The 27,991-nt window shown below is 37.4% G+C and overlaps 1 protein-coding gene across 1 annotated transcript in view; it reads left to right on the forward strand.

The window, feature by feature from the left end:
- CFAP47 (cilia and flagella associated protein 47) overlaps window positions 1-27,991 on the forward strand; it is a 544,467-nt gene that overhangs the window by 280,997 nt on the left and 235,479 nt on the right. The window contains exons 41-43 of the mRNA XM_047075775.1: window positions 10,117-10,203; window positions 18,808-18,878; window positions 20,369-20,514. Of these exons, the coding sequence (XP_046931731.1) occupies window positions 10,117-10,203; window positions 18,808-18,878; window positions 20,369-20,514 (304 nt within the window). The remainder of the gene's footprint in view (window positions 1-10,116; window positions 10,204-18,807; window positions 18,879-20,368; window positions 20,515-27,991) is intronic.

A 27,991-nucleotide genomic window follows, 5' to 3' on the forward strand; every position in this document is an offset into this window, starting at 1 on the left:
CTCTTTTTTTTTTTTTTTTGGTGGTAAGCATACTTGACATGACATGAGACTTACCCTCTTAGCACACAGTGCAGTGTTATTAAGTCTATTGTATATCACATCTCTAGTACTTATTCATCTTGCATCACTGAAACTTTATATAACAATTCTCCTTTTCATCCTAGTCCCAAATCCTAGCAACCGCCATTCTATTCTTTACTTTTTGAGTTTGACCACTTTAGACACCTCATATAAATGGAATCATACAGGATTTGTCCTTCTGAGACTGGCTTATTTCACTTAACATAATGTCTCCGAGTTTCAACCATGTTGTCACATGTTGCAGGATTTTCTTCCTTTTTGAGGTTGAATAGTGTTCCACCGTAATATACATACACTCAACACATTTTCTTTATTCATTCATTCATCTGTGGATGGACATTTGGGTTGATTGGATTGTTTCTGTATTTTGGCTGTTGTGAACAATGTTGCAATGAACATGAAAGTAAAGATATATTTTTGAAATCCTGATTTCAATTTCTTTGGATAAATACCCAGAAGTGGAATTGCTAGATGACATGGTAGTGCTATTTTTAATTTTTTGAGAAAGCTGTATACTGTTTTCCTTAGTGGCTGCACCATTTTATATTCCCACCAACAGTATGCCAGTGGTCCCTTTCTGCAGATACTTACCAACATTGTTATCTTTTTGTTTGTTTGTTTGTTTGTTTGTTTTTGATAATAGCCATTATGGCAGGTGTGAGGGGATATCTAATTGTGGTTTGAATTTGCATTTCCCCGATGAGTAAGAATGTTCAACATGTTTTAATATGCATGAAAAGTGTCTGTTCTTATCCTCTGCCCACTTCTTAATTGGATTGTGTGTTTTTTTGTTTGTTTTTTGCCTTTGAGTTGTATGAGGGTTTTTTTAATTGATTTTGGATATTAATTTGTACACATTTTTTCCCATTTAGTAGGCTGCCTTTTCATTTATTTTTTTCAAATTTATTCATTTTTGAGAGAGAGCGAACATGCATGTGAGTGGAGGAGGGGCAGAGAAGAAGATTGAGAGATTGAGAATCTCAAGCAGGCTCTGCACTGTTGCCATGGAGCCTGATTCAGGCCTCAAACCCACCAACCTGATCATGACCTGAGCCAAAATCAAGAGTCAAACCCTAAACCAACTAAGCCACTCAGGGGCCCCACCTTTTCATTTTTGTTACTCTTATATAGCTCTATTCCATTTCCCCCTATTTTGTGGTGTTTTTGTCAGACATATCAGTGGTGTTGCAATAATCAGTAATGTTACATAACATTTTTCGGTATTTCTTTTTTTAATTTTGGCGTAATTTTTATGATCTGAAGAAAGCTGAGAGAAGGGTAATTAGTATTAGTTTGCTAGTGCTCCCATAACAAAATACCACAGACTGGGTGGTTTAAACAATAGAAACTTATTTCCTCACAGCTCTAGAGGCTAAAAGTCCAAGATCACGGTATTGGCAGATTGGGTTTCTCTGAGGCCTCTCCCCTTGGTTTGAGGATAGCCAGCTTCTTGCTGTGCCCTCACGTCATCTCTTCTCTGCGTGTGCACATCCCTGGAGTCTCTGTGTGTCCACATTTCCTCTTAGAAGAACACTAGCCAGAATGAATTAGGGCTCACTCTAATGACCCCATTTTAACTTAATCACATTTTAAAGGTCCTGTTTTCAAATACAGTCACATTGTGAGAGTACTAGGCGTTAGGGCTTTAACATATGAAATGTGAGGGAGGACAAAATTCAGCCCATAACCGAATGGATACATTTATAATTTTCATTATATTAGCCTTTTTTTTTTTTTTTTTTTTACCATTTTTGTCTCTATTTGTTCCTTTGGGTTCACATTACCTTTTGGAATAACTCCCCTGCCCCAGTCCAGCTTCACTCTCACCCACCTCATTTCTCCAACAGTCTTTCTTTTCCTTTCTCTTTGTCCTCTTCTTCTGGTAATTGCATTACATGTGTGTTGGTGCTTTTTTAACGGTGAGCCAGATATGTATTAGACTCTGTTTATTTTTTCCTTATTCTATTTTCTGTGTGTTCTTCAGATTGCCTAATCTCTATCGGTCTTCAGTTTGTTAATTCTTTTTTGTTTTTCTGCCAGTTTAGATCTACCATCGAGCTGCTCTAGTGATTTTTTTTTATGTTTGTTGTTGCAGTTTCCATCTCCAGAATTATTTTGTTCTTTTATTTCAGTCTCTTTTTTTAATATTCTCTATTTGCTGTTGCGTTGTCATCATATGTTCCTTTACTTCTTTGGCCATACTTAAGTTTTTGAAGACATTTATAATGGCAGTCTTGAATTAATGTTCTGTTAAATCTGACAGCTGGTTACGTTAACATGCAGTTTCTCTTGCCCACTTCTTTTCACATCTCATCATTTTTATGTTGAAAACTAAACATTTTAAAAGATATATTCTAGCAGCTGAATACCGGTCCCATCTCCCATGAGATTGTTAATGGTGTTGGTTGACTTCTTAACTGACTGACCATCTTATTTTAGTAATATCTGCTTCCTCCCCAGAAAATCTCCACACACAAAGTATGAAGCCTCTGATGTTAATTCGCACGGGACATAGCCTTGGGAATGCCCACAGTCAATCTGGGATGACAGTGGCTTTGGCAGGATTCCTTTTGACTATCTCTTTTCGCCTCCACACCCATATATTAGATTTTGCTAATTCCAGTTCTATAGGAGGCATAAATTGCTCCTCAGATAAATTCAATCAAATCTAGGCTCCTTTGAAGTAATAGTTTAAGTAAGTGTTTAAGATTTATTCTGTCCCCACAAGGGCTCCTCCCAGCTGTCCCTTTCCCCTGTTGTTTACTAGCAAAGTAGCAGGCATGCAGTTTAGCCAGTGTCTCCATTGAATCTACCAGTCTACTCCCAATTGCCCTTTACCTCAACCTGTACTGTTTTTTTTTTAATTTTTTTTTTCAACGTTTATTTATTTTTGGGACAGAGAGAGACAGAGCATGAACGGGGGAGGGGCAGAGAGAGAGGGAGACACAGAATCGGAAACAGGCTCCAGGCTCTGAGCCGTCAGCACAGAGCCCGACGCGGGGCTCGAACTCACGGACCGCGAGATCGTGACCTGGCTGAAGTCGGACGCTCAAACGACTGCGCCACCCAGGCGCCCCAACCTGTACTATTTTTAAGAGCATCCCTGGTCTTAACCTTCTTCATACTTTATTGAAAATGAAGTTAGTTATCAGTTCCTTTCGGAAGAGATTAAGAACTGTCTGTTTTAAGGCCATCTTCTCCTTCCAGGCAAAATCTCTAAACCATGGCCCTGTAGCTGGCGGTGGGGATGGTGTTGCACTTTCCCCGAATACCGCCCGTGCATGAGGTGCTAAGTGCTAGGTGAGATAGGGACAACAGCTTTAGGTCTTCTTATTTTGCTTCTGCCAGCACCAGACAAGCACTTTGTTAGCTAGGGTGAGGACAGTTTCACACCTATGTAGAGTCTCTGTCCTGTGACTGGGCAGAAGAGGGATACCCCCAACTCCTCTCAGCTGCACTTGCCCAGAACTTAGCAGTGTGTACTGGGGGCAGGATGAGAGATGTTGATATCCTACACCTCCCAGAAAACTATAGTTCTTCAACTGGGAGCTGGGTAAGTTGAGAGCCTTGTATTCTTAGCTGTGCCAGTGAGGAGTAGGGTTTCCGTGTTACTGAGTAGGGGAGGAAGAGGGAGCGAGGGGTTTTGGTTCACAAATTATAGCCTTTCTTACTGAATGCAGTAAATATTGTTGAATAGATTTTTCTTCATTTACTATATTCCCTTAAGGATAATTTCTAGAGAATTATTACAGTTGATTTTTACAACTTTTACTCATTTTCCTGGGGAGTCGGTCTGGGGAGCTGTCATGGTGTCATGCTCAAACAATGTTTGCTTTCAGTTCTATTTGGCCCATTATTACTATGGACACTCCCGGTCTCTGTTGCTGTTTGCATGGTATGTCTTCTTAAATGTTTTGCTCCCAATCTGTTTGTATCTTTGAACTAATGTTTATCAGTTTTCTAATCTGTTTTTATCCATTTTGTCAACCTCTGCATTTTGATTGGAGTGTTGAATCTATTTAAAGTTAATGTAATATCGAGGCATCTGGGTGGCTCAGTTGGTTAAGCGTCCTGACTTTGGCTCAGGTCATAATCTCAGTGAGTTCAAGCCCTGTATCAGACTTTGTGCTGACAGCTGAGAGCCTGGAACCTGCTTCAGATTCTGTGTCTCCTCTGTCTTTACCTCTCCTCCGCTTGTGTTTTCTCTTTCTCTCGCTCTCTCTCAAAAATAAATAAACATTAAAACATAAATAAATAAACGAAGTTAATGTAATCTCTGATACAGTAGGATTTATATCTGCCATTTTGGTACCTATTTTCTATGTCTTATGTCTTTGTTCCTTCATTTCTCCATTACTTCTTGGTTTTGTAGTATATATTTATTTTTGTGTAAAGTTTTTATTCCTCCTTCTGTCTTCTACTGTATCTTATTTTCTTAGATTATAATTAGCATCCTAATTCAAAATAATGTAGCGTGGTGTAGCTCAGTCAGTTGAGCATCGAACTCTTGATCTTGGCTCAGGTCATGATCTTGTGGTTTGTGAGATTGAGCCCCGCATCTGGTTTGTGCTGACAGCATGAAGCCTGCTTGGGATTCTCTCTCCCCCCCCCGCTCTGTCCCTTCTCCTACTCACATGCACCTGAATGCACTCTCTCTCTTTCTCAAAATAAATTAATAAACTTTAAAAAAAAATCTTTGCAGGGTACCTGGGTGGCTTAGTTGGTTAAGCGTCTGACTCTTGATTTCAGCTCAGGTTGTGATCTCATGGTTCATGAATTTGAGTCCTGCTTCGACAGTGCCTTGTCTACTTGTGTTCTCTCTCTCTCAAAATGAATAAATAAACTTAAAAAAAATAATGTAGTTCAAAACAATACCAACTTAATTTCAATATAATTCAGAAACTTTGCTGCAGTATATCGCCTTTTCGTACCCCCTTTTAGTGCTATTAGTTTTAGACCTATTACATCTTTACACATTACAAGCCTGTAAAACTGTTTTATTTATTGTTTCACACTCTTTTCACTTAAATCAGAAAGCAAAATGTAAAAATTTGCAAAGAAAATACAGTTTTAGTTAGTTTGTTTTATACATATAGCTATGTAGTTACCTATGCTGGTGTTTTTTATTTCATGTGTTTTTGAGTTAATTTCTAGTGTCCTTTTATTTCAGCCTGAAGGACTCCCGTTAATATTTCTTATAGGGCACATATGCTAGCAATTAATTTTTTCAGTTTTTGTTTATTTGTTATTTATTCCTTCATTTTAGGACAGTTTTCCTGTATATTCTATTCTTTTTTTCTTAATGTTTTATTTTATTTTTGAGAGAGAGAGAGAGAGACAGAGTACAAGCAGGGGAGGGGCAGAGAGAGAAGGAGACACAGAAGCTGAAGCAGACTCTAGGCCCCGAGCTCTCAGCACAGAGCCCAATGCGGAGCTCGAACTCACGAACTGTGAGATCATGACCTGAGCCAAAGTTGGACGCTTAACTGACAGAGCCCCCCAGGCACCCCTGTATATACTATTCTTTATTGGCAGTCTTCTTTCAACTCACTGACTCCATCACCCCATTACCTTCTGTCCTAAAGGGTTTCAGATGGGAATTCACTGTTAATTTTACTGAGGAACAATGTAGGTGTTGAGTTAGTTTTGTCTTGCTGCTTACCAAGTCTTGGCTCATGAACCATTTGACTATTATTTTCTAGTTTTGGATTGCTTTGGATTTATCCTGAAAAAAAATTTTATGCTTCTTGGATGTGTAAAGTAATGTTTCTCATCATATTTGGGAATGGAATTTTTCATCATTTATCTCTTCACGTTTTCTTTCTGCCTCTTTCCTATCTTTTCAGCATTCTGATTAGGCTTATGTTTATCCTTGATGGTGTTTACAGTTTTCTGTGACCGTTTAATTTTTCTTCATTGTTTTCTCTTTTTATTCTTTAGAAATAATCATTTTACCTGGCCCATTTTCAGGTATACTGGTTCTTTCTTGTGCCACTGCAAACCTGCTCATGAGTTCCTCTAATGATTTTTTATTTCAGGTATCGTACTCTCAAAGTACAAAATTTATAATTGGCTCTTTTAAAAAAAGTCTTTCTTTATTAGTACTCTTTATTTGGTGGGACATCATTATCTCCCATAGACATAGAAGATCTTTCACGTACTCTGGGGATCTAGCAAGCTGCTTCAACCAGATCTTGTTCCTCAGATCTTCCTCTGTTGTTTGGGCAAACACTTGTTTGATCCAACTGCTGTAGGAACCTCAGGTACAATTGCTACTGATTGTTTTCAACAAACATCCTGAGTATTGCCGTCTTCCTTTGAGTCAGGTCAGTAAAGACATCACCTTGCCAACTGATTTTTTCCAGCGAGATGTGAGACACATAAAAAAGTAGCAATGCTCACGGGTGGAACTTTTTTCAAAGAGCTCAAATCTCAGTCTGTCCCCTTATGTTCCTGCCTGCCAGTTTTTACAACTACGTCGGTGTCAAGGCTGATGATTTTCAAGCCTACTGCTAAGCAGTGGCGAGGAACATGGGAGTTACAACGTGAAAGTTATAAGGCCACAAACTGTGCTGTTCTTACTATGGTGTGGCAGTTTTTCTTGAATAAACACTACTCAGATTGTTGCAAGCCTTTCATTAATTTACCAGAGTTCTGAAAAAGTTAATTTTTACCATCTTTTCCAGTGTTTTTGTTGCTTTTATAGAGGAGTAAATATATGGTGGTTCTAACTCTGCCATTCCTTGCCTTTGTTTTTCTGGTAGCCTGGTTTTATTAGTTGAGAAATGGTTTTTGTTTTAGATCAGACTCTTGCTTCTCAAATTATGATCCTTGAATCAGCAATATCAACATCACCTGGGAGTTTGGACAAATAGAATCACAGGCCCACTCCAACCCATGGGAGTCAGAATCTGCATTTAACCACATTGCCAGAGGATTTGTTTTTACATTAATGTTAGAGCACTGCAGGTCTAAATCAAGATTGCTCAAAGTTTAATCCATAGATAAGCTGTTTAAAAAGCATCTGGAGGGGAGCCTGGGTGGCTCAGTTGGTTAAGCGTCCAACTTCGGCTCAGGTCATGATCTCGCAGTCCGTGAGTTCAAGCCCCATGTCAGGCTCTGTGCTGACAGCTCAGAGCTTGGAACCTGTTTCAGATTCTGTGTCTCCCTCTCTCTCTGACCCTCCCCGGTTCATGCTCTATCTCTCTCTGTCTCAAAAATAAATAAACGTTAAAAAAAAAAAAATTAAAATAAATAAATAAATAAATAAATAAATAAATAAAAATAAAAATAAAAAATAAAAAGCATCTGGAGAGCTTGTTTTAAATGGAAGTTTCTCGAACCCATGCCAGACTTGATGAAGTCATAATTCATGCACGTAGAAGCTTGGGAATCTGTATTTTGAACAAACACTACAGGTGATCGTAATACACATTGAAGTGTGGGAACTGCCATTCAGAAGCTGCACTAATCAAATAGGGTTTTTTTCCATTTTAATGACAGTTTGTATTTCATTTTACAGTTAATATTTCTATTTTAAGGAGGGCATCTTCACTGTAATTAAGAGGGACTTTTCAAATGCTATTTTATCCCAAAATGACACATGCACACTGTATGAAAAATCTAATATTTATTTTACTGGTTTAGTCTTTTTATTTGTGTGTAAAATTGTGTTATCCTTGTGACTGTTTTTTAGCCAGAACAAATTATGACCAAAATAAATTGCCCTTATGATTCACCTTGGATTTATAGAAATATAAAGAAACATTGTACATTTTTTCTGTCTCATAATTTAATGAGGTTTAAATGAGAATTTAGTGCCTTAATTTAAATTAAAATTACTCTCTTGAGAGGAATTCTTCCTACTTTTGCTTAACTGTAACTTTAAAATGATATAAGCTAGTCTGGTAGTCTGATACATGTCTTATACAGTTCATAGTTAACATTTTACTACAGTTAATTTTGTATCTTTAAAAAATGTTTAGTATTTAATATGGATGTAATTCCTTATAACCCTTAAATGAAACTCTCAGAACTACCAATCTAAAATAAAAGGACAGAAAGTGATGCTAACATTGTCATTGAGCAAGAATTCTGGTTCCCTGTGAGAGTCCTTCTAGCTGGACTAAGTATCACATTGACATGAAACAGATTAACAGGAGAAAATCAAATTTAATAGTGTAAGGTTGGGGAATCCACCCAGACTTGGAAATTCCAAGGACAGTCAAAATGAGGTATATATGTCATCCCGAGCTAAGGAGAAGTGGACAGGGGTCTGGGATTTTAAAGGAAAGGAATGCACCTCATGGGACAATAAAAAGAGCAGATGTTTGGTGATTAGATGTTTGCCCTGCCATACATTTGGGTCACTCGGGTAGAATTTATTTCTGCTAATAAAGCTTATTCCAGGGAAAGACCCCCAATTTAGAGTCTTCTGTATAGTTAAGGGAGGGGCAAAAGTTTCTTTTGCATCCAGAAGGTTTTGATTGTATTAAGCTTAAAATAGTCTGCGTGCTAAAGAGGCACATTCTGGGAATGGGGGCTGTCCTGAACCCCTTCAACATTGAAACATTAGAATGTATGAATGTTTTAATTGTTTTTGTATGCAGTTGTTTGTGTGTTTGTGTTTCAATACTAAAACATTTGATTAATTTTATTATTGATCTATTTTTATTGTAAAGTTCATATTATGATATAACTGTGACATAGTAAAGATTTATTTTAATGAATTGTTGGGAAGGAGGAATTTTTTTCTGCTTTTCAAGACCCTGAACTAAGAATCAAATTGGTATGAGACAGAGTAACAGGAAAAAATCATACTTAGTTTCTTACATAAGGGGAATTCACACACACACGAAATTGCAAAGACAGTGAGGCAACAAGAGGCTACAATGAACTAAGGAGAAGGATAGAGGTGTGAGGATACAAAGGGGAAGAAGACCTTTAGCCAGAAGGTGAGAGGAAATGTCTGGAAAACAAAGATTGTCCTATTCAGATAAATTTCTTAGGTAAAGAGGAATCTCTGTTAATAGCTCTTTTCCTGGCATAGGATCTCTTTTCCTATGTAAATTTAGTAAGTTGAGAGGAAGGTGAACAGCTTAGCATAAATCTGCTGGGTTTTGATTGCTTTTGACTCATAATAATCTTCGCACCAAAGTAGTTCATCTTCGTGTAGCCTATAGTTGGCCCCTACAGAATCCAGTTTGAATAAATCTGCTCTTAATATTATGCACATTCTCTTCAACTCTGCAGATAGAACTCTGCTGTTGATATCTTTCACCCACAGCAAGAGAATCATTTCCACCCTATCCTCCACTATAATATGGGCAACCTAAGGCAGAGAGGATAACCGATTCATGCTTGTATAACCAGCATCTGGTCCCACATCTAACATATAATAGAGTCTCCATAATTGTTTCTTGAATGAATGAGCATTATCTTATAAGGAGGACTGAATTGCTATGTAATTCCCAAAGATAGCATAATTACTAATGCACTGATTAACTAGGTATCCTCATCTCATGTCCAGTCCGGAAAGAAACATTTCTCTTTTTTGGAAATAAGATTAGAAATTATGAAATGTGTACAGCTCTGACAATACATTGAGACCAGTATGTGATTCCATTTTGTTTCTGGAATATCATTTGGGCAGTCACTTGTGTTACAAATTTCCTTGCTTTGAGAATTAAGTATTGCCTTTCCATATAAAAGGCTATTCTTTTTTACATATTTCAATTCCAGATCTTTCCCTTTTTTTAAAAGTGATCTCTACACCCAGTGTGAGGCTCAAACTCACAGCCCTGAGATCAAGAGTTTGTGCTCTACCAACCGAGACAGTCATGTGCCCTGATCTTTCCCATTTTTTAATATATATGCTTTGAGATGCAAAATGAGAACATGTGGATTTTTTGAACTATAATTTATTCTGATTCGAATTATATTTTATGAATGAGGGAAAATTTTTAAAGAATGTTTTGTGGTCATTTGAATTTTGTTACAATAGAATTCAAAATAAGCCTTTTTTTTCCCATTTAGTGTCACATTGGTGGAATCCTCAACATTTATCTCTTTGCCATCTCAATTAACTGAATCTGGACAACTCATTAACCACAAGAACAGTGGGTAAGTATGAATATATTTTATACTCATAATTATCTGAGAATTCTGAGAAATGAGTTTTCAAGTAAAATTGTTATATAACGTACAACAGTTTTCATTTCTTTAAAATATTGATATTATATATAACTTATGTTATTCACAGTTATACTATTTTCTTATGTGTTATTAGGCTATGTGCAGGAAAACTGAATAAATATGTACTTGATTAAATACAGTGGATTCTCATTATTTGTGGTCATTATGTTCTGCAAAATTGTGATACTGACTGAAGAAATATTATTCTAGAAGAAGTCTATGTAATCACATAGATTGTAACTGTAAATCCTAAAAATAAGCTATCCTGGTAGATTCTATTTTCTTCACACAGAGAAAATGAGGTTTAGAAGTGTTTAAATAACTTGCATGAGGCTGACCCACTAACAGCTGCCAGCAAATTGTTTCAAACCCTGTCCACCTGGTCCCAGAGCTGAAGCTTCTTGAATAATTGTACTTCTGTCATGCCTCCTACTATCTCCATCCTCTGGTCATCTGTGTATGAAAACTAAAGCAGAAAGGTCCAGTGTCACCTTGTTTGACCTTAACTAGAAATTTGCATGACCATTGACTGGAACTGTTTGCCACATGTCCACAAACAGCAGGAGAAGCTCCATGAGTATGGATTTGGGGGTTACAAATCACTTTTTAGCGAGGAGACAGGTTTGCAAATAACCTTAATTTGTGGATAATGAGAATTGACTGTTTTTAAGCTTATTCCACCTACATTCTGAAGTCTGAATTTAGTTTAGAAAGAAACTTTGACTTTGGAATAGAGAAGCAGAACTTTTAAAAGTTAGATTGTTTTGTTTCTTATCTATTTTTAACTATAGAATAACTATTTAATGTGAAATAGAATAAAAACAATGTTGCCAAGGTTAAAGAAAGTTCAGCCAAAAGAGAAGAATGCAAGTATGTGTTAGTGAAATGTATGCATCTGTTGACTACTATGTTGTTAGTTTATTTTATACCTTTGTCTGTGTATTGCTTGACAACACTGTCATCCTTTTAGATGCAAAAACGTGTCAGGAGTCAAGGATTTGGCAATTTTGGAACCATAGGAATAACCACTGTTAAAGTGATGTATGCAAATCTTGCTAAGATTAAAATGAATATAGTTTATTTTCCGAAAACGAGTTGTATTTAAGCCAATAGTTCCATGAGATTATAAGGATTACATTTACTACGTTTGATTTCTTCATTTGCTATTCTGTGAGAAAAATTGTTAAAGGAAAAACCATTTTTGTCTCACTGCCTTTGTTTTATTGAATGCTAATTACATGCTTAACTAAGGCATTCGAAGTCTTCCTTTTATATTTTGCTTTAATGAATAATAAAATATGAATTAATACCTTGAGCGATAAAACATCATTATAGATACCATATGAATTGTAGTACAATTTCATAGTATTGTAGGTATTTTATGTTAATTTCTTTGGAGTCTGAAATGCTGGTTTTCCCATACACACTTCAGTAAATAGTTTTCCTAAGTTTTTATCTTTTCAGTCCCTTGCTTCTTGATTAAACAGCTATTCGGCATCATAGATTTTACCTGAATGGGCTTGAAATAATTTTCCCACATCAACCACAAATAATTTATAGTATCACATATTAAACCGGAGTTAGTTCGCAAGGCAATGCTATAGGTATCTGTGAGCATAAATAACTCAAATTTGGATCAGTTTAATGAACAGTAACACTGAGTTCCCCTTTCTTAATTTGGAACACAGTATAGAAATTCTGTATTCCAAATTTTAACATAATTTTTCTTCATATAATATTCTGGAATGGTTTTGATTAGATCCAAAGTTCCATAATTACTGAAGCTATAGGTAAAGACATCATTTTTATGTTATTCTTCTCAAATCTAAACTAAAATGGAATGAACAAGTATTAAGACTTTTATAATTTAACTTGAGCTGGAAAGGACACTTTACAAATACTCCCCCAAAGTAATTACCAACTCAGCATGAAGTACACCTTAAGAAGTGTGTCTATCGTGTCTCAAAATTATTAATCATTCTTTCTCACATAGTTTCTTCCATTCATGTTTATAAAACTTTACTTTCTTAGTTCCTTGCTCAAGGTTTCTTGTCATAAAATTAACATACAGATGTGGTGACATTGAGTATTGGTCAGAGAGAACACAATCCAATGTAGAGTAGTCACATGTCTGTAGATGAACTCTGAAAGAATGTTTCAGAGCCTTTTGTTTAAGGTATTAAGCATTTACTCCTGTGCACTTCAGGTCAAAGGGAAGAGTGAGATTTAAAAAGGCAAAGGCTATAGTTTTTCAAGAAGAAATGGACCTTGGTTTGTCATTTCAGTCCTAGCCTCAGCTAAATGCTGAGCCCCAAATCCACATGTTGGGTTGAAATAGAACAGTCTCAGGTTTATCCCAAAGGCTTTTTTTCTGACATTTCTGAAGTGATTTATTAGAAGCACTTATGGCTCCTTCTTTTGGGGTCCTGTTTACTGTATAACACCTCTAGGATCCAGTTCATGTAGCAGGCAAATCTTTATTCACTTTCTCAAGAATCAGCCAAAGTATCCAGAGCTCTAACAATCAAATCCACTTTATAGGTAGCAGAAAGGAGGAAGCATAATAAAAGTGTGCCTCTTCTTTCTGAGTTAGGGAAGCTTCCCAGAAATAGCACACAGCATTTCTGATTGTAGCCAGTTGGCCAGATCTAGCTGGCAAGAAGACTGAAAAACCATCGTTCTCCACATACACATCAAAAAGAAAATGAGGGTTTGGGGGCACCTGGGTGGCTCAGTTGATTAAGCATCCAGCTCTTGGTTTTGCCTCAGGTCATGACCTCAGGGTTCGTGAGTTCACACTCCACATCAGGTTCTGTTGGCAGTGCAGAGCCTGCTTGGGATTCTCTCTCCCTCTCTCTCTGCCCATCCCCCACTCATGCTGTCTCTGTCCCTGTCTCAAAATAAATAAACTTTAAAATATAAAATAAAATAAAGTAAGGTTTGGTCAGTGAGGAGGAAAGGGCCCATGGATATTGGGATAGGCAACCAACAAGTTCCACCATGAGGGGACACAAAAGAGAGTTTTATTTCAAACACCACAAAGGTATCTAGTATTTCATCAGTCTGGCTTCACTGGCATACTGAGGCCTTTTGGTCTTTAAATACATCTTAATACAATAATACTAAGTGATGTTACACACTCTGTTTTTCTTAAAGCTCTCCTTAATGTTTGTCTTGAATAGATTTCCATATGCAAATAAAATTTAAGGACATACATTTTGAATCATGACCGGAATGGAAGTCATTAATAACTTTTGTATGTAATACACCATCCATTAAGCACTATCTCAATAAAACCCAGTCTGATCGCTAGGTCTAATCAGCAAGAGAACAAGAAAAGGTTACAAAAAAATATTCCATAAACTGTCAGTAATCTTTTTTTTTTAAAGCGTTTAACAAATATCCCTGTTTTATTCCTTTTAGGCATGTGGTAATATTGCACTTCCCCAGTTGGAGTTAGGTGTGAACATATAACTTAATCAGCCAATGGCATCTGAGGATAAGTGCTGAACTTTTTCTCCAAAGGACAGCTTTAAGAGCCAGTGAACAATTTTTCGTGTTCCCTTTCCCTGATACAATTACTAAAGAAGCAAGTATAGAAATGGAGTCCCCTTGACAGAAATGCACCTTATTCTTTTCATTAGTTTCCATGTGTGATGAGGTAGTTTACATTTGCTTGATTTACTCAGATAATAAACATTTGGCAACAGTCAAAAAAAAAAAAAAAAAGAAAGAATAGAAGAAAAAGAAAAAGAAAAAAGAAACGGAGTCCCCCTTCACCAAGGATCTCTGAGTGCTTCCTATCTATCTAGGATGGACATGTAATGTGAGCACGAAGTAACCTTGTGCTAATCCACTGAGATATGGGATGCTCCTGCAGCGTGACCTAGCACATGCGGATACTCCTCCATAGATCACTTCAGTCACTATTTCCCCAGATAATAAATATTCTCTTCTCAAATGAGCAGTGAAGTGCTGAAATTATCTTTGAGGTGGCATAAAAAAAGGTAAAGTCTCTTATTAAAATTTTTAAAAATGCCTCTTTTTATAAACTGCTCTTCTTAAGGCAATGGATACATATAAAACAGCACATTTGGAACCACATGGATGATAAAACTTTATATTCATCACACATTTTACTTTATGGGAAAATGATCCATAAGCATAAGCAAGAGCAGTTAAGTTTTTATTCTAATTAAATCCACAGGATTATGAAAAGGGATCAGAACAAGAGACTGATTTTAGCGACACTTAAAATTAAATGATGGGTCAACAGTGCTCAGAAATGAGCACTTTATAATCTCCTCAGTGATATGACTTGATATTTTTTTCCAGTGACATTGAATCATTTATCATTTAATAAATTCTTACTAAGTGGCCTCTCAAGCAGTGTTCATAGTACCAGAGAAATACTGGGATAAATAAGTCAGAGATCTGGTTCTCAAGGAGCCAACCATCAAATAGAGAAGGAAAAACAAATCTACATAAATGGAGGTGATTGTACAGGGCAGAATGCATTCAGTAATATATGTTGACCAAAAAAAAAAAAAAAAAAAAAAAAGTTCTGTGAGCTCTTTGGCAAGGAATAGCACTATCTAGGTATTATAGAGATCTTTCTGGAGAACAAGGCATTTAAGAATAATGAGGTAGTAAGCACTTTTTTCTCATGCATATACGATACTCTGCTGTTCTTTATCGTCTACAAATTGGGATCTGAAACATGAGTAGGATTTTGATGGCATGAATCTAGAGCAAGGGAGAGTTTTCCTACAAGTATAAAAGGAGCTTGGGAGGAAGGAATTGCTGAGGCAGTGGAGGAGGGGACGGACAAGGGGAAATACAAGACATATGCTTCTGCATATGGATTGTAGGAGAGTGTGAATGAAAGTCAAAAAGGTGTTGAAGTGTTTATCCTTCTGCTTTGTAATTATTTGTTGCAGACCTACTTTGTATGACAGACTGTATACTCCATGAGCTTAGGGGCTTCTTCACTCATTCTGGTCTCCAGGGTAGCTTGGCCCAGAATAGCCTCCCACCTGAAAGAAGGCCCGAGAGATATTTTTTCTGAGTCCTGATTCTTGCTCAAAACCCAGAAAGCTGTATTGTGCATGGCCATGATTTTAAAATATTTCATTGTACTACAATGAATAATTGGTGACAATTAGAATTAGGCATATCTCCAAGGAAAGCTGAGTGAATCAAAGGCCAAATGTGTGTGCTAAGAGTAACCATCTGCCCTGGTCCTCTTGCTCTATATACCTGCTTTACATACCTGCTTTTCATACCTGCTTTTAATGTCATCACACTCTTTGGCAGCCTGATGAAGCCTATTCTACTTTACAGAAAAATATTTTGTTAGTACTTAAAATAAGATGCAAGGGTTACAGAGTATCTTAATCTACCCAGGTTGCCATAACAAAATAACATAGGAAGGGTAGCTTCAACCACAGAAATTTATTTCCCACAGCTATGGAGGCTGGAAGTCCAAGATCATGGTGTCGCCAAGGTCGGTTTCATTCGGAGGCCTCTTCTCTTGATTTGTAGGTGGCAGCCTTCTTGCTGTGGGTTTACGTGACCTCTGTGTGTACATAGAGACTGAGCTCACTGCTATTTTTTCTTATAAGGAAACTAATTCTGTTGTATCAGAGCCCCACCCTTATGACCTCATTTAACTTTAATAATGTTCTTTTAGTCCCTTTCTCCAAATACAGTCATCTGGGTCATTAGCACTACAACATATGAATTTAAGGGCAATACAGTTCAATCTATGGCACAGAGGAAACTAATATACCAGCAGATAGAAAAATATTAAAAATTGTAATATATTAAAATATATATAGTTCTTCATTAACACAATATGCAGTAAGATCTACTGGCACACATAATAACTATCATACTTTAAAAGTAGTTATGAGGGGCGCCTGGGTGGCGCAGTCGGTTAGGCGTCCGACTTCAGCCAGGTCACGATCTCGCGGTCTGTGAGTTCAAGCCCCGCATCAGGCTCTGGGCTGATGGCTCAGAGCCTGGAGCCTGTTTCCGATTCTGTGTCTCCCTCTCTCTCTGCCCTTCCCCCGTTCATGCTCTGTCTCTCTCTGTCCCAAAAATAAATAAACGTTGAAAAAAAAAATTAAAAAAAATAAAATAAAATAAAAGTAGTTATGAATGTAAATAATAGCTTAAGATATGTACATAAATTGAAATGTGATATAAACATATTTGTGATTATTTGGTGGCCAAGTCATATTACAGCAAATACTACTGTGGTTTGGTTTAAATTGCTATTAAGAGCTAATGGAAGTCAAGATGGAGTTTTTCCCCATTTGAATTCACAGATCCACTCTGTCCTTGCGCCCAAGGTTCGTGCACCTTGCTTTACAGACTTCTCAATTGCTCAGGGGCCAAAGTGGTACAAATGGCAGCAAACATCCCATTTTTACCACCCTCCTTTTTTGAAGAATCTTGGGACACATGGAGGACAGAATGAATCTCAAAATTGACCCTTTTACATTTGTTCCCATAATTCGTGAAAACTAGTCTTTGACCAGAAAATTTTTTCTTTGATTTGGAGACCGCCCTGAATGCTGGCCCAGGAGTATCTTCATGAAGGCTTATAATAAAGATCTTCTTTCCCTATTAGAAAAGGCTTGAGTAGGAAGTCATTCTTCAGGTGGGTTTATTCACGCTCTGAGTAGAGCCAGTTCAACGTCATTTTGATCATCTTAGCTTGAAAAGAGCTGTGTACCATCACTGCAGAGGAAAAAGGAATGTCATCCCTTCATACCTCATAGATAGGTTTCACTCCCTGACCTTAACCTCCTACTAAATTACTAGAAAGCATTCCATTGCTTGATCTATAGCATTTTATATAATTTTAGCCTCTTTTCATGCTATTTCTCCCTTAAGACCCATGGTTTAAAAATGCCCCTTCTGCCATGGCTTCAACAATAATTGATGACCATTTAGGAAAATGATAACATAGACTGAGGTGCAAGGAGTAACCAAAGGTAGAGTTGATTTTCTGTTGTGTCTCTGAACCTGCAAGGTACTAGTTTTGTAAGCAAGTTGGGTTTATCACTGAATTTCTAGACTCGGGAACATTGATCAGGTAAAATAGAATTTTCCTGAACCAAATTATTTTATTAAATTATTTTCTGATTTCTCTTAATTAATCATGATCATCATTAATGCAATTAAGGCATTAACTAATTAATGCAAAAATTGCAGCAATTTTTTTCTGTCTTTACCATAAAAAGTACAGGTAACTCAATTTTTCTGGGTTTGAGAGTCTGCTTTGAGGATGAGGCAACTCTTATTTAATCAAAAGGCACTTTCATTGGCTATTCTTCAAGAAAATATGTAAAGAAAAGAAAAAGGAGATGAAGTCAAATTGCTCTGCTTTTCTATTCATTATGAAAAAAATGACTGAAGGACTAGCAATTACAAGTATTGAACAAAATGAAGTTCTGAAATTATCTGAGGATTTTAATCAGGCATTCTACCCAGAGCTCCATTATCGAGATGGCGGTGGAACCATGCACTGAGAAATAAGCATTCTTTGTTGTTCTTTCCAATCTCTGTGTAGTCTCCCTTATAAATGCTAAATTATCTATCTAATATGTCTCTGATAGCCTTAAAGTATCTATCAGATGTTCAAATTACATAAAATATTGAACGGCCAATCAGAATGTCTGTGAGTTGAAGTAAAGCTGATAATAATTACAAGATGTGGTAAACCTTATTAAGAATGTTGTGGAAAGAAAAGGAGTGGAGAAAAGGAATCAATATGGTTAGAACTTGGAGATAGTCCATATATTTTACAGCATCATATTCAGGCAAAAGCAGATGACAAGGTTTTCATGTTCTCAGAAAAAAATCAGGCAAACCATATCTGAGAGCCTAGATGCTAATTGCCAGCTTGTTGAGCAAAGTAATCATGAATATTAAGAGGAGAGCAGTTTGGGGAAAATTGATGGGTTCTGGAAGATATGGAACCTTTCAAGGGAGGCAGTTGCCACAGGCTATGATCTGCTAATTAATTTTCAGAAATGCAACCGGAGATTAAACAACTGCCCATATCTCCTTCTGTCCTTATGGGAAAGAAGCAAATTGGAAACATCAGCTGAGAGAAGAGAATCTTTGAAGAAATCAAGTTCTAGAAGCCCTTTTGGAGAGAATACCTATGTAGTCCTAGGTTGAGACCACTACTTTGGGGTCCCAGGATTTGTTTATTGTTATTACTATTATTATTATTATCAAATGTTTCTCTGTCCAAAGTATTCAAAAGTGTTTTTTACTAAATTTTACAAAACATTTGTGCACATATGAATGATTGTTAGTTTCCTTTTTGCCTTTTCTTTTAAAATTTCTGAAACCATATACACATAAAGGTGACATATGAAATGTGTCTGTGGTCTTTGCAGATCATGTAGGTAGCCATAATTTTTAAGGACCTATCGGATTTAAGGAAGATTGAGAATTGTTTTTGAGTTTCCTTTGTGTGGTTCATGTTGTTCTCCTGTTTACTTATGACAGGGATGCTGGGAGTAGCCCTGAAAGTGGTGATGTTGAGAGTTGTTGGCATTTCTCAAACGCCTTAAAAACCTGTGAGTACCTCAAGGAAAAGCTTTTATTCGTCTTCACGTCTGACTTTTATGTGCAAAGTGTACTAGTGAATGAAATACTCAACAAAGCCTGGTTATGACAATAGACAGAATGGCAAGTTCAAGGTATCACTGTTGGAAGGAGAGGCCCAGGTGTTGGTCCTCAGCCTCTCATGTTCATGACCCTTTGCAGGACTCTGCCCACATCTTTCTTTTCACCGCCAATCCTAGTTTCCTTACCCGTACAATGAATGTATTTAGATAAATGACTTCGATGTTTCTTTTGGCTAATTCTGAACTGCTTAAACCCATTTGGATGGCAAGTATCACCATGTTTAAAATGATAAGGAGAACACAGATTTACTTTGTTTCACAAAATAACTATAGATTTAGAACATATGAATGGAATATGGTTAGGACAGTGGATATAGGAATGTTCTGGTTATCTCTAGCTACAGAACAAGCCATCCCAAGTGTAGTAGCATTAAACAATTAATGTGTTAGCATTATTATCTCTCACACTTCTACAGTGACTGGTCTCAGCTAGACTCTTCTTTCTCAGGGTCTCTGGTGAAGTTAAGTCAGATGGAGGCTGGGCCTTGAGTCATCCCAAAGGCTTCCTTACTCACATGTCTGATGGTTAATACCTTTTGGCTAGGACCTCAAGTGGGACTGTTGGCCTAGACACTTACATGTGCCTTTTCATGTGGCATAGCGTTCTTCACAGGATGACAACCGCAAGTTAGCCAAGAAAGAGATGATTAGGAAGAAACTGTATTACATTTTTGCTCTGGTGTCAGAAATCACACTGCTGCATTCTAGCATAATGTTCATTAAGATCAAATCACTAAGACTGTCCCACCATATCACCACATCCAAGGCAGTGTTGAAGAACATGTAGACATGTTTTAAAACCAATAATATATACATATATATATATATATATATATATATATATCCAACTATATATATATGTGTGTGTGTATGTGTGTGTATGTGTATGTATATTTGTATGTATACATATTTGTGTCTGTATATATATATGTATATATATATGTGTGTGTGTGTGTGTGTATATATGTTATATATATATATAACATTCTTCTATTACCAGTTCAAGCTATTACACCCTGTTATGTGAACTATTACATAGTCCACAGAAAAAGTCGAAGATGGTAGGATGACACGTTTGCCATTTATATACATATATCAGACTAATTGTAAATACTAGTGAAGTTCCCTTTGTAAAGAAATTATTTGTTAAGGAATCTTTAGTTGAGGGTCATAATTACACATTATTTATGATCTCAAGCTTGTGCCGGTGTCACCCACACTTTCATTACAAATGCGTGTGTCATCTCATTTGGCGTGCTAATGCTTTGAATATTTTTTTAATTCATTTGAAAACTTTAAGCACTAATTGAAACAGCTGCTTTATTTGAAGAGCACTTATGAAATGATATGTAAACAAATTCTCCTTCATGTTTTGGTAGCAATTAAGTCCACTTTCATCAGAGAATTCTTCTGCTCCACTCATACTCTTCACCTGGGAGTGAAGAGGACTTCAAGCCTGGAGCTCCTGTTTCTTCCCTTTGACATGCACACGCGCTACTGTGTCATCATCCTCAGAAACAAAGCGGTGAGAACACGACTGTGGCAAGGGCTTTCATCATGGGCTGGCACTTTAATTGAGTAATCAATGCAGGTGACATGAAGGCAGAGCTTATCCTCACAAATAAGCAAAAAGTTACACTATTTGTGGGTAAAATTTATAATGTGGGGGGTGCCTGGGTGGCTCTGTCGGTTAAGCGTCCACCTTCAGCTCGGGTCATGATCTCACAGTCCGTGAGTTCAAGCCCCGAGTCGGGCTCTGTGCTGACAGCTCAGAGCCTGGAGCCTGCTTCGGATTCTTTCTCTCTCTCTCTCTCTCTCTCTCTCTCTCTCTCTCTCTCTCTCAAAAATAAGTAAATGTTAAAAAAAAATAAAGAAAAAATATAATGGCTGCCTTAGAAAGTCCCATAGGAGCAGACTGGCTGCATGCCTAACCTCGCTGTGGCTCTGTCTGTATTAGCTTTATGTATTTGCATAACACATTGCCAAACACTGAGGGGCTTAAAACAGTACACATTCATTGTGTCATGTTTTTCATAGATCAGAGGTCTGGGCATGACCTAGATGAGCCCTCTGTTTAAGGTCTATTACGTCTTCATTCAAGGGATCTACCAGCACTGGATTCTCTTCAGAGGCTCCATTGAGGAAGGAGCTGCTTCTAAGCTCTCTCAGGTTATTGGCAGAATTAATTTTCTAGTGGCTCTGGCATTCATGGAGCTTGTTTCTTTTTTTTTAATGTTTACTTATTTTTGAGAGAGAGAAAGAGACAGAGCACAAACAGAGAAAGGGCAGAGAGAGAGGGAGACACAGAATCTGAAACTGGCTCCAGTCTCTGAGCTGTTAGCTCAGAGTCCGATGTGGGGCTCGAAATCACAAACAGTAAGATCGTGACCTGAGCCAAAGTCAGATGCTTAACCAACGGAACCACCTAGGCACCCCAAGGAGCTTGCTTCTTTAAAGCCAGCAAAGGAGAGAAAGATGAGAGAAGGAAAAGAAGGATGGAAGAACAGAGGAAGGAAGAGAGAGAGAGAGAGAGAGAGAGAGAGAGAGAGAGACAAGACAGCCTTTAGAGGAAAAGTTTTATAGTATTATACCCTTCCAGAAAGAAACTGCCATATGTTGACCTGAGGAGGGAATTTATAACCCCTAGAAGATAGCCCCACATATATCAGTTATGTACCAATTATGTGCTATATTGATTGCAGATACAGTGAAATAATGGTAATTGGAAAGAGGTATTATATTGACCTGGTGTCTACAGAATCATTTACACATGAAAAATAATATAGCCTACTAAATATGTAAAGAATAGTTTAACTGTACTTAAAATTACCATTTAGGAGGAAAAATGCTATTTTATATTAATGTTAAATCTTGTTTTATATTTTCCTTAAAAGAATCCAGGATTTAACTGAATAGCTGCTCTACATGATAATTTGTGAAAAATAGTGACTATAGTGTGACTAGTAGTTTAATCAAATGCCTCTTAATCCCTTTTTTATATTCATTTATAATACAGTCCCAGGAAATGCTAGGGTTAATTGTCAATAGCAGAGTAAGAAGGCTGATTTTATTACTTAAATTAAACTATTAGAATATGAATGTTTACTTCCATAAATTTTGTCTAAATTAATCAAAATATAATTACACTTATCTTGGCATCTCAACTTATTAAAACATGTCTTTTAATTACATATATTTTGTTGTCAGAAAAAATGTTAAGGAAAACAGTAATCATGAAATTATATTGCTATCAACTGAGAAATAATGCCTTTAAACTAAAGTATTGCATTGAATTACAATGACTTATGTGGGGAAACACATCTATTAACTTACACATTCAATTTATTGCTAATTATATTGAAAAATGCAATTACACGCTTAAATAGATAATCAAACATCCAAGTCCACCTAGTTAGCTCCTGTTCTTATTAAGTGTGTGATAACTGCTTTGCCATTAAGAACCACCTGTTGAAAACCGTAAAGTCATTAGGCCTCAATTTGATAGCTTTCCATGTGTAAAACAGAAACATTTCTACTACCACGGCTATCAAGGAAAGGCCATTAGTTTCATTTTGGCTGTTCCATTTGAACTTCCAAATAAAAAAATGAGATGACTTATGTAATAGCTGTTTGAAACTACAAACAGTTTACAAAATTTCCATCAATGTTCATAGAAATTCTTAGCCTAGGGGAAAAGCTACAAAATCCCTACAAATTCAAGCTATCCAATGCCAGAAATCTAAAGGCATTTCTGCTCATGCGTGGATGGGGGCAGATTGAATAGACGAAGGTAGAATAGAAACAAGACCTAGTCCCTGAGGAATTACACCTGCTGGGACGAGGGCTTGACAGACCCACACACAAACCCTGCAAAGTACAAAGCAGTGTATTGACACAACCCTGGGGTTCTGTCTTTACTGTCATGCCTGTGTGATCATCTTTTCTATGTAGTCCTGGGTTCCCAAATAGGAAACCACCCATTTTTGCTGGGATCATCTGTGTGAGAAAGGCAGAGACATCAAGCAGGGATCCTTGATCTGGGGCCTGTGTTAAGACTGGATTCTATCCAGTTGCAACCATTTGCTGTGGCCTAAGCAGCCGTCTTTCACCAACCCATGAGCTTTTATATGGAACCAATCTAGACTTCTTCTCCCCCCTGGTAGCTTTATCTTGTAGTCCTTCATTGTCCTTTTCTGTCTACAGAACTTGGTCAAAACAAGTAGAAACCAAAGTCCAGGTATTGTTGACTTGAGGAAGCCAGGATGGGAATCGGCATATCTGAGCAACTTATGGAGATTGTCCCATTCCCACACTGGGGCCCCACACACCAAAGAGAGTTTCAGCCTTGCCAAACCAAATAACAAGTTGACAGAAGAAGGGTGCCTATGCCTAGGTAGACGAATGGGCAAAGACTTCTTACTGATTTATGGTCTACAGCAATTTAGTCTAAGGCTAAATCTTACCAGTTGTTAAATATATCATATGTCAGTTTGTCCATCTCCCTTATGTTTGCATACAAAAAGGGACCACTGATCTTTTTGCCCTGTCCCTCATTTCATTCTCCCTCAGTCTTCTGTGTCTTTCTGTCTCTGCTGCTGCAGAGATTAAGCTGGAAGTCTTTATCATATATATTTTTAAATATTCTATAATCAAAGTGCAACTATTTTCAATCGTCATTACTGTATAGATTGTAATACTGATTTTTGTTTAATTTTATTGAATGTGAAAGTAAAAACATTATATTATGGTAAACTCTTTACATAATTTAAATTTAGGCAAACTAATGTCAGTTTTATGAACGTTATTTTTATAACTGCTGGGGCTGAGTATCATTTGAGGGCGGTTTCTTTTCAAAAAAATTTTTTAATGTTTATTTTTGAGAGAGAGAGAGAGAGAGAGAGAGAGGGGGAGGGAGAGAGAGACAGAGCATGAGAAGGGGAGGGTCAGAGAGAGAGGGAGACACAAAATCTAAAGCAGGCTCCAGCTCTGAGCTGTCAGCACAGATCCCGACGTGGGGCTTAAACTCCTGAAGTGTGAGATCATGACCTGAGCCAAAGTTGTATGCTTAACCAACCGAGACACCCAGGCACCCCACTTTTCTATGATTTTTAAAGGCAAGCCACGTTTCATTCACCTTTTGATTTTTTATTCAGTTTGTTACAACTTCATTTTTTTTAAGTTTATAAATTTTTTTAATGTTGATTTATTTTTGAGAGAAAGAGTCAGAGGGGAGAGGCAGAGAGGGGCAGAAAGACACATAATCTGAAGCAGGCTCCAGGTTCTGAGCTGTCTGCACAGAGCCAGACACAGGTCTTGAACCCACAAACCATGAGATCATAACCCGAACTAACATCAAGAGTCTACTGCTTAACTGATTGAGCCACCCAGGTGCCCCTTTTTTGGAGTTTATTTATTCATTTTGAGAGGGAGAGAGAGAGAGAGCAAGTGGGGAGGGGCAGAGAGAGAGGGACGGAGAAAATCCCAAGCCGGCTCTATGCTGTCAGCACAGAGCCCAATGCGGGGCTCGAACCCACAAACCAGGAATTCATGACCTGAGCCAAAATCAAGAGTCGGCCACTTAACCAGCTGAGCCACCCAGATGCCCCTACGACTGCATTTTTTGTTGTTGCTGTTGTTTTGCTAACTATACTCCTCCCCATACCCCTGAGTTTTTTACCAGGGAAGCAGAGAGAAATTGAAATCCCATCTGGGCCATAAACACTATGAAACATTTACTTATCTTATGATGCCTGCTGACAATTTGGAGGCAGGTTAAGTGAACTTTAAACTCTAGATCATTGTGGTAAATGTTCACAAAACTACACTAGTTTGAGCCCCCTCCATGCAGCAAAGCCTTCTCCCACTTGACCCATCCTCCTTTCTGTGAGACCATCATCATCTGAGGGAGACTCAGAATCTGAAGCAGGCTCCAGGCTCTACACTGTCAGCACGTGGGACTCAAACCCACAAACCATGAAATCATGACCCAAGCCAAATTCAGACACTTAACGGACTGAGCCACCCAGGCACCCGAGCCCTGCAGCCTTTTTGAAGAAAAACATGAGAAGAAAATGAGGAAGATAGTGAAATTTTAGTTGAATAACTTAATTATATTTGTTACAATCACTGTTATTGAAAGCAGGAAGGTAATGAGCAGAGGCATGACCTGATTTCATCTTTGTTTTAGAAAGCATCTCTGGAGCGAAAACAAAGAGTAGATTAAGAGTTGGAGAAAGACTGGAGATCAAGGGACTGGTTCAGAGACTCTTGTAATCTATGACACCACTCCACATATCTCTGTTCTCTCTTGCTTTCTGCTTTTTGCATACTAGCAATAAAGACAGAAGGATGTGAAAAAGCAATGGTGAAAGAAGAGGTGATGATGTTGGATTTGGGGGAAGGAGCAAGGGGACAAGAAAGAACTGCAAAGGTGATGATATCAAGATCAATATTGGGGTCCCCGGGTTGAGTGTCCAAATCTTGGTTTTGTCTCAGGTCATGTTCCCAGGGTCATGAGATTGAGCCCCATGTCAGGCTCTGGGCTGGGCCTGGAGCCTGCTTAGGATTCTCTCTCACTTTCTGTCTCTCTCTCTCGCCCCCCTCTGCCTCTCTTGAGACCCCACTCTCTCTCTCTCTCACACACACACACACACACACGCTCTCTCTCTCTCTAAAATAAAATTAAGAAAATTTTTTAATATTAAAAAAGATTAATCTTAATGACAGTTTGCATGATGTTCGCAGTTGAAGGGAAGCAAATTTTCATTTACTTACAGAACAATTGATAGCAAATAAATGAACAGCAATAGAAACTATTCTGAGAAAGACAGTGATAAAGACAAAGAGTGATTGTCAATCCCATTGCTTCTATAATTTCTAGAGTCTAGGCCCAGCTTCCTATTATTTGACAAGATGTTTTTGTACAATATACCATATATTTTTATTAAACAATTCATATTTTGTGCCATGTAAATAGATGTTGCTTTCTCAAAATGTCGGAAATAATCGATCAAGCATACAATTAAGACTGTGTTGAAATTGTGTTAAGAAAGTTGTGCTTTTTAGTGCAAGCATACAGATCTCTTTATACATTTTCTTTTTACCCTTACTGAATCTCCTAGAACAATCATTCTATGAAGAATAGTATTTTAAAAGAACAGTGATTATTCTTACTGGTCAGTTTCACATTATAATTATGGTAATGTCAAAGAGCCACCTACAATGATAAATGTTCTCTAGTGTATGAATCTAACATTTTAGAGTTTTAACTTAGCTCTCATGTGCCTGTTTAGTCATCAAAATAATATAACATTGTTCAGCCAGTTCAAACAAATTATAAAACCTAGCAAAATCTAGGCCCAAGATTAGAGAATAAGTAGAATTTTAAGACCTGTGAAACAACATGGGGGTTTTCTGTATAAAATGCTTTTTATTTTTTCTCTAAAGATTAAGGTTGTTTGGGTCTGGAGGGCACCCATGACATGTCCAAGGTTACCCAGCTAATTAGTAGCAGAGCTGGGATTAAAACTTTTCTGCCAATTCATTGTTTGTGTTCCTCATTTCTAGGTCATTAACAGCTGGTCTTGTAAATTTGCATGCAACTGTGTTATTTGAGGACTACATTTAACTAGATACACAAGAAGAACAAAATGTCTTTTGTGAGGGTTTCTCACAGTGGACAATGGGCTTTGGCATCCTTCTGGAAAATATAATAAAAATCTAAGTAAACATCCTGACTGTAAAATATGAAATTAAGGGCAGAAAGGAAATTTAATAGACTCCTAGAATAGCTCACATTGATACGTGTCTGTTATGTGTCAGATCATTTCATTTACCTTGTCACAGCCTCCAGACTTGGAATGTAAAGGGCTTCTCCACTTTAAAGGAGTTGTTTATTGCATTTGTATTCCTTTCCTGGTCTGATTTTATTGCCAGAAGAGTAGAGTGAAATAATTAGATGATACCGCAGTTGATTTTCCTGAACAATTTTCTGACACAGGCATTATTTTCAATTATATTAAGTTACTTTTTAATAAAAAAGAACACTGAAAGTGAACAAGTTAGACAAAATAGTTTTTGAGAAATGATAATGTATCGTCTGAATAAGATGTGGCATTAAATGGAATTGAATGGAGTTTTAGTTACTGATATTTCATGGCTAGGAGGCCTTTTATCATTTTTTTCTTTAATGTTTATTTTTGAGAGAGAGAGAGAGAGACAGAACGTGAATTGGGGAAGGGTAGAGACAGAGGAGACACAGAATCTGAAGCAGGCTTCAGGCTCTGAGCTGTCAGCACAGAGCCTGAAGCCGGACTTGAACCCTTGAACCATGAGATCATGACCTGAGCCGAAGTCGGATGCTCAACTGACTGAGCCACCCAGGTGCCCCTGTCGTTTCTATTTAAGGGAAATATTCTAGCAAATAGCACTTTGCTCCTTTTGGATCAACACCCATGAGTTGGTAGTTATTTTCTGCAGCTAGAGACCAGGTTTCATTCAGGCACACATTTAAGAAAACATGTAATTCTGATAACTTTATACTCACCGAGTCTAATTTCTTTTTTTTTTTTTAATTTTTTTTCAACGTTTATTTATTTTTGGGACAGAGAGAGACAGAGCATGAACGGGGGAGGGGCAGAGAGAGAGGGAGACACAGAATCGGAAACAGGCTCCAGGCTCTGAGCCATCAGCCCAGAGCCTGACGCGGGACTCGAACTCACGGACCGTGAGATCGTGACCTGGCTGAAGTCGGACGCTTAACCGACTGCGCCACCCAGGCGCCCCCCCACCGAGTCTAATTTCTTATGAATACTATATTCTGGGTAAAACAACTGATTTTTTTAGATAAAAATAAAAATGAGAAAAAAGTAAAATAAAAGTGAAAACTGAATATATTGTTTTTTCTGGTCGCTATTGAACCTTTGTACTTGAATTATCACTGAAAATTTCATCAGTAGTATTGACCACTCACTTGTGTTTGGAATAAAACATGCATACACAGA

This window comes from Lynx rufus, unplaced genomic scaffold, assembly GCF_022079265.1.
Source record: "Lynx rufus isolate CCGP_SWC_20201006 ecotype Redwood Valley unplaced genomic scaffold, mLynRuf1.p SCAF_14, whole genome shotgun sequence".
NCBI classification, from domain to species: Eukaryota; Metazoa; Chordata; class Mammalia; order Carnivora; family Felidae; genus Lynx; species Lynx rufus.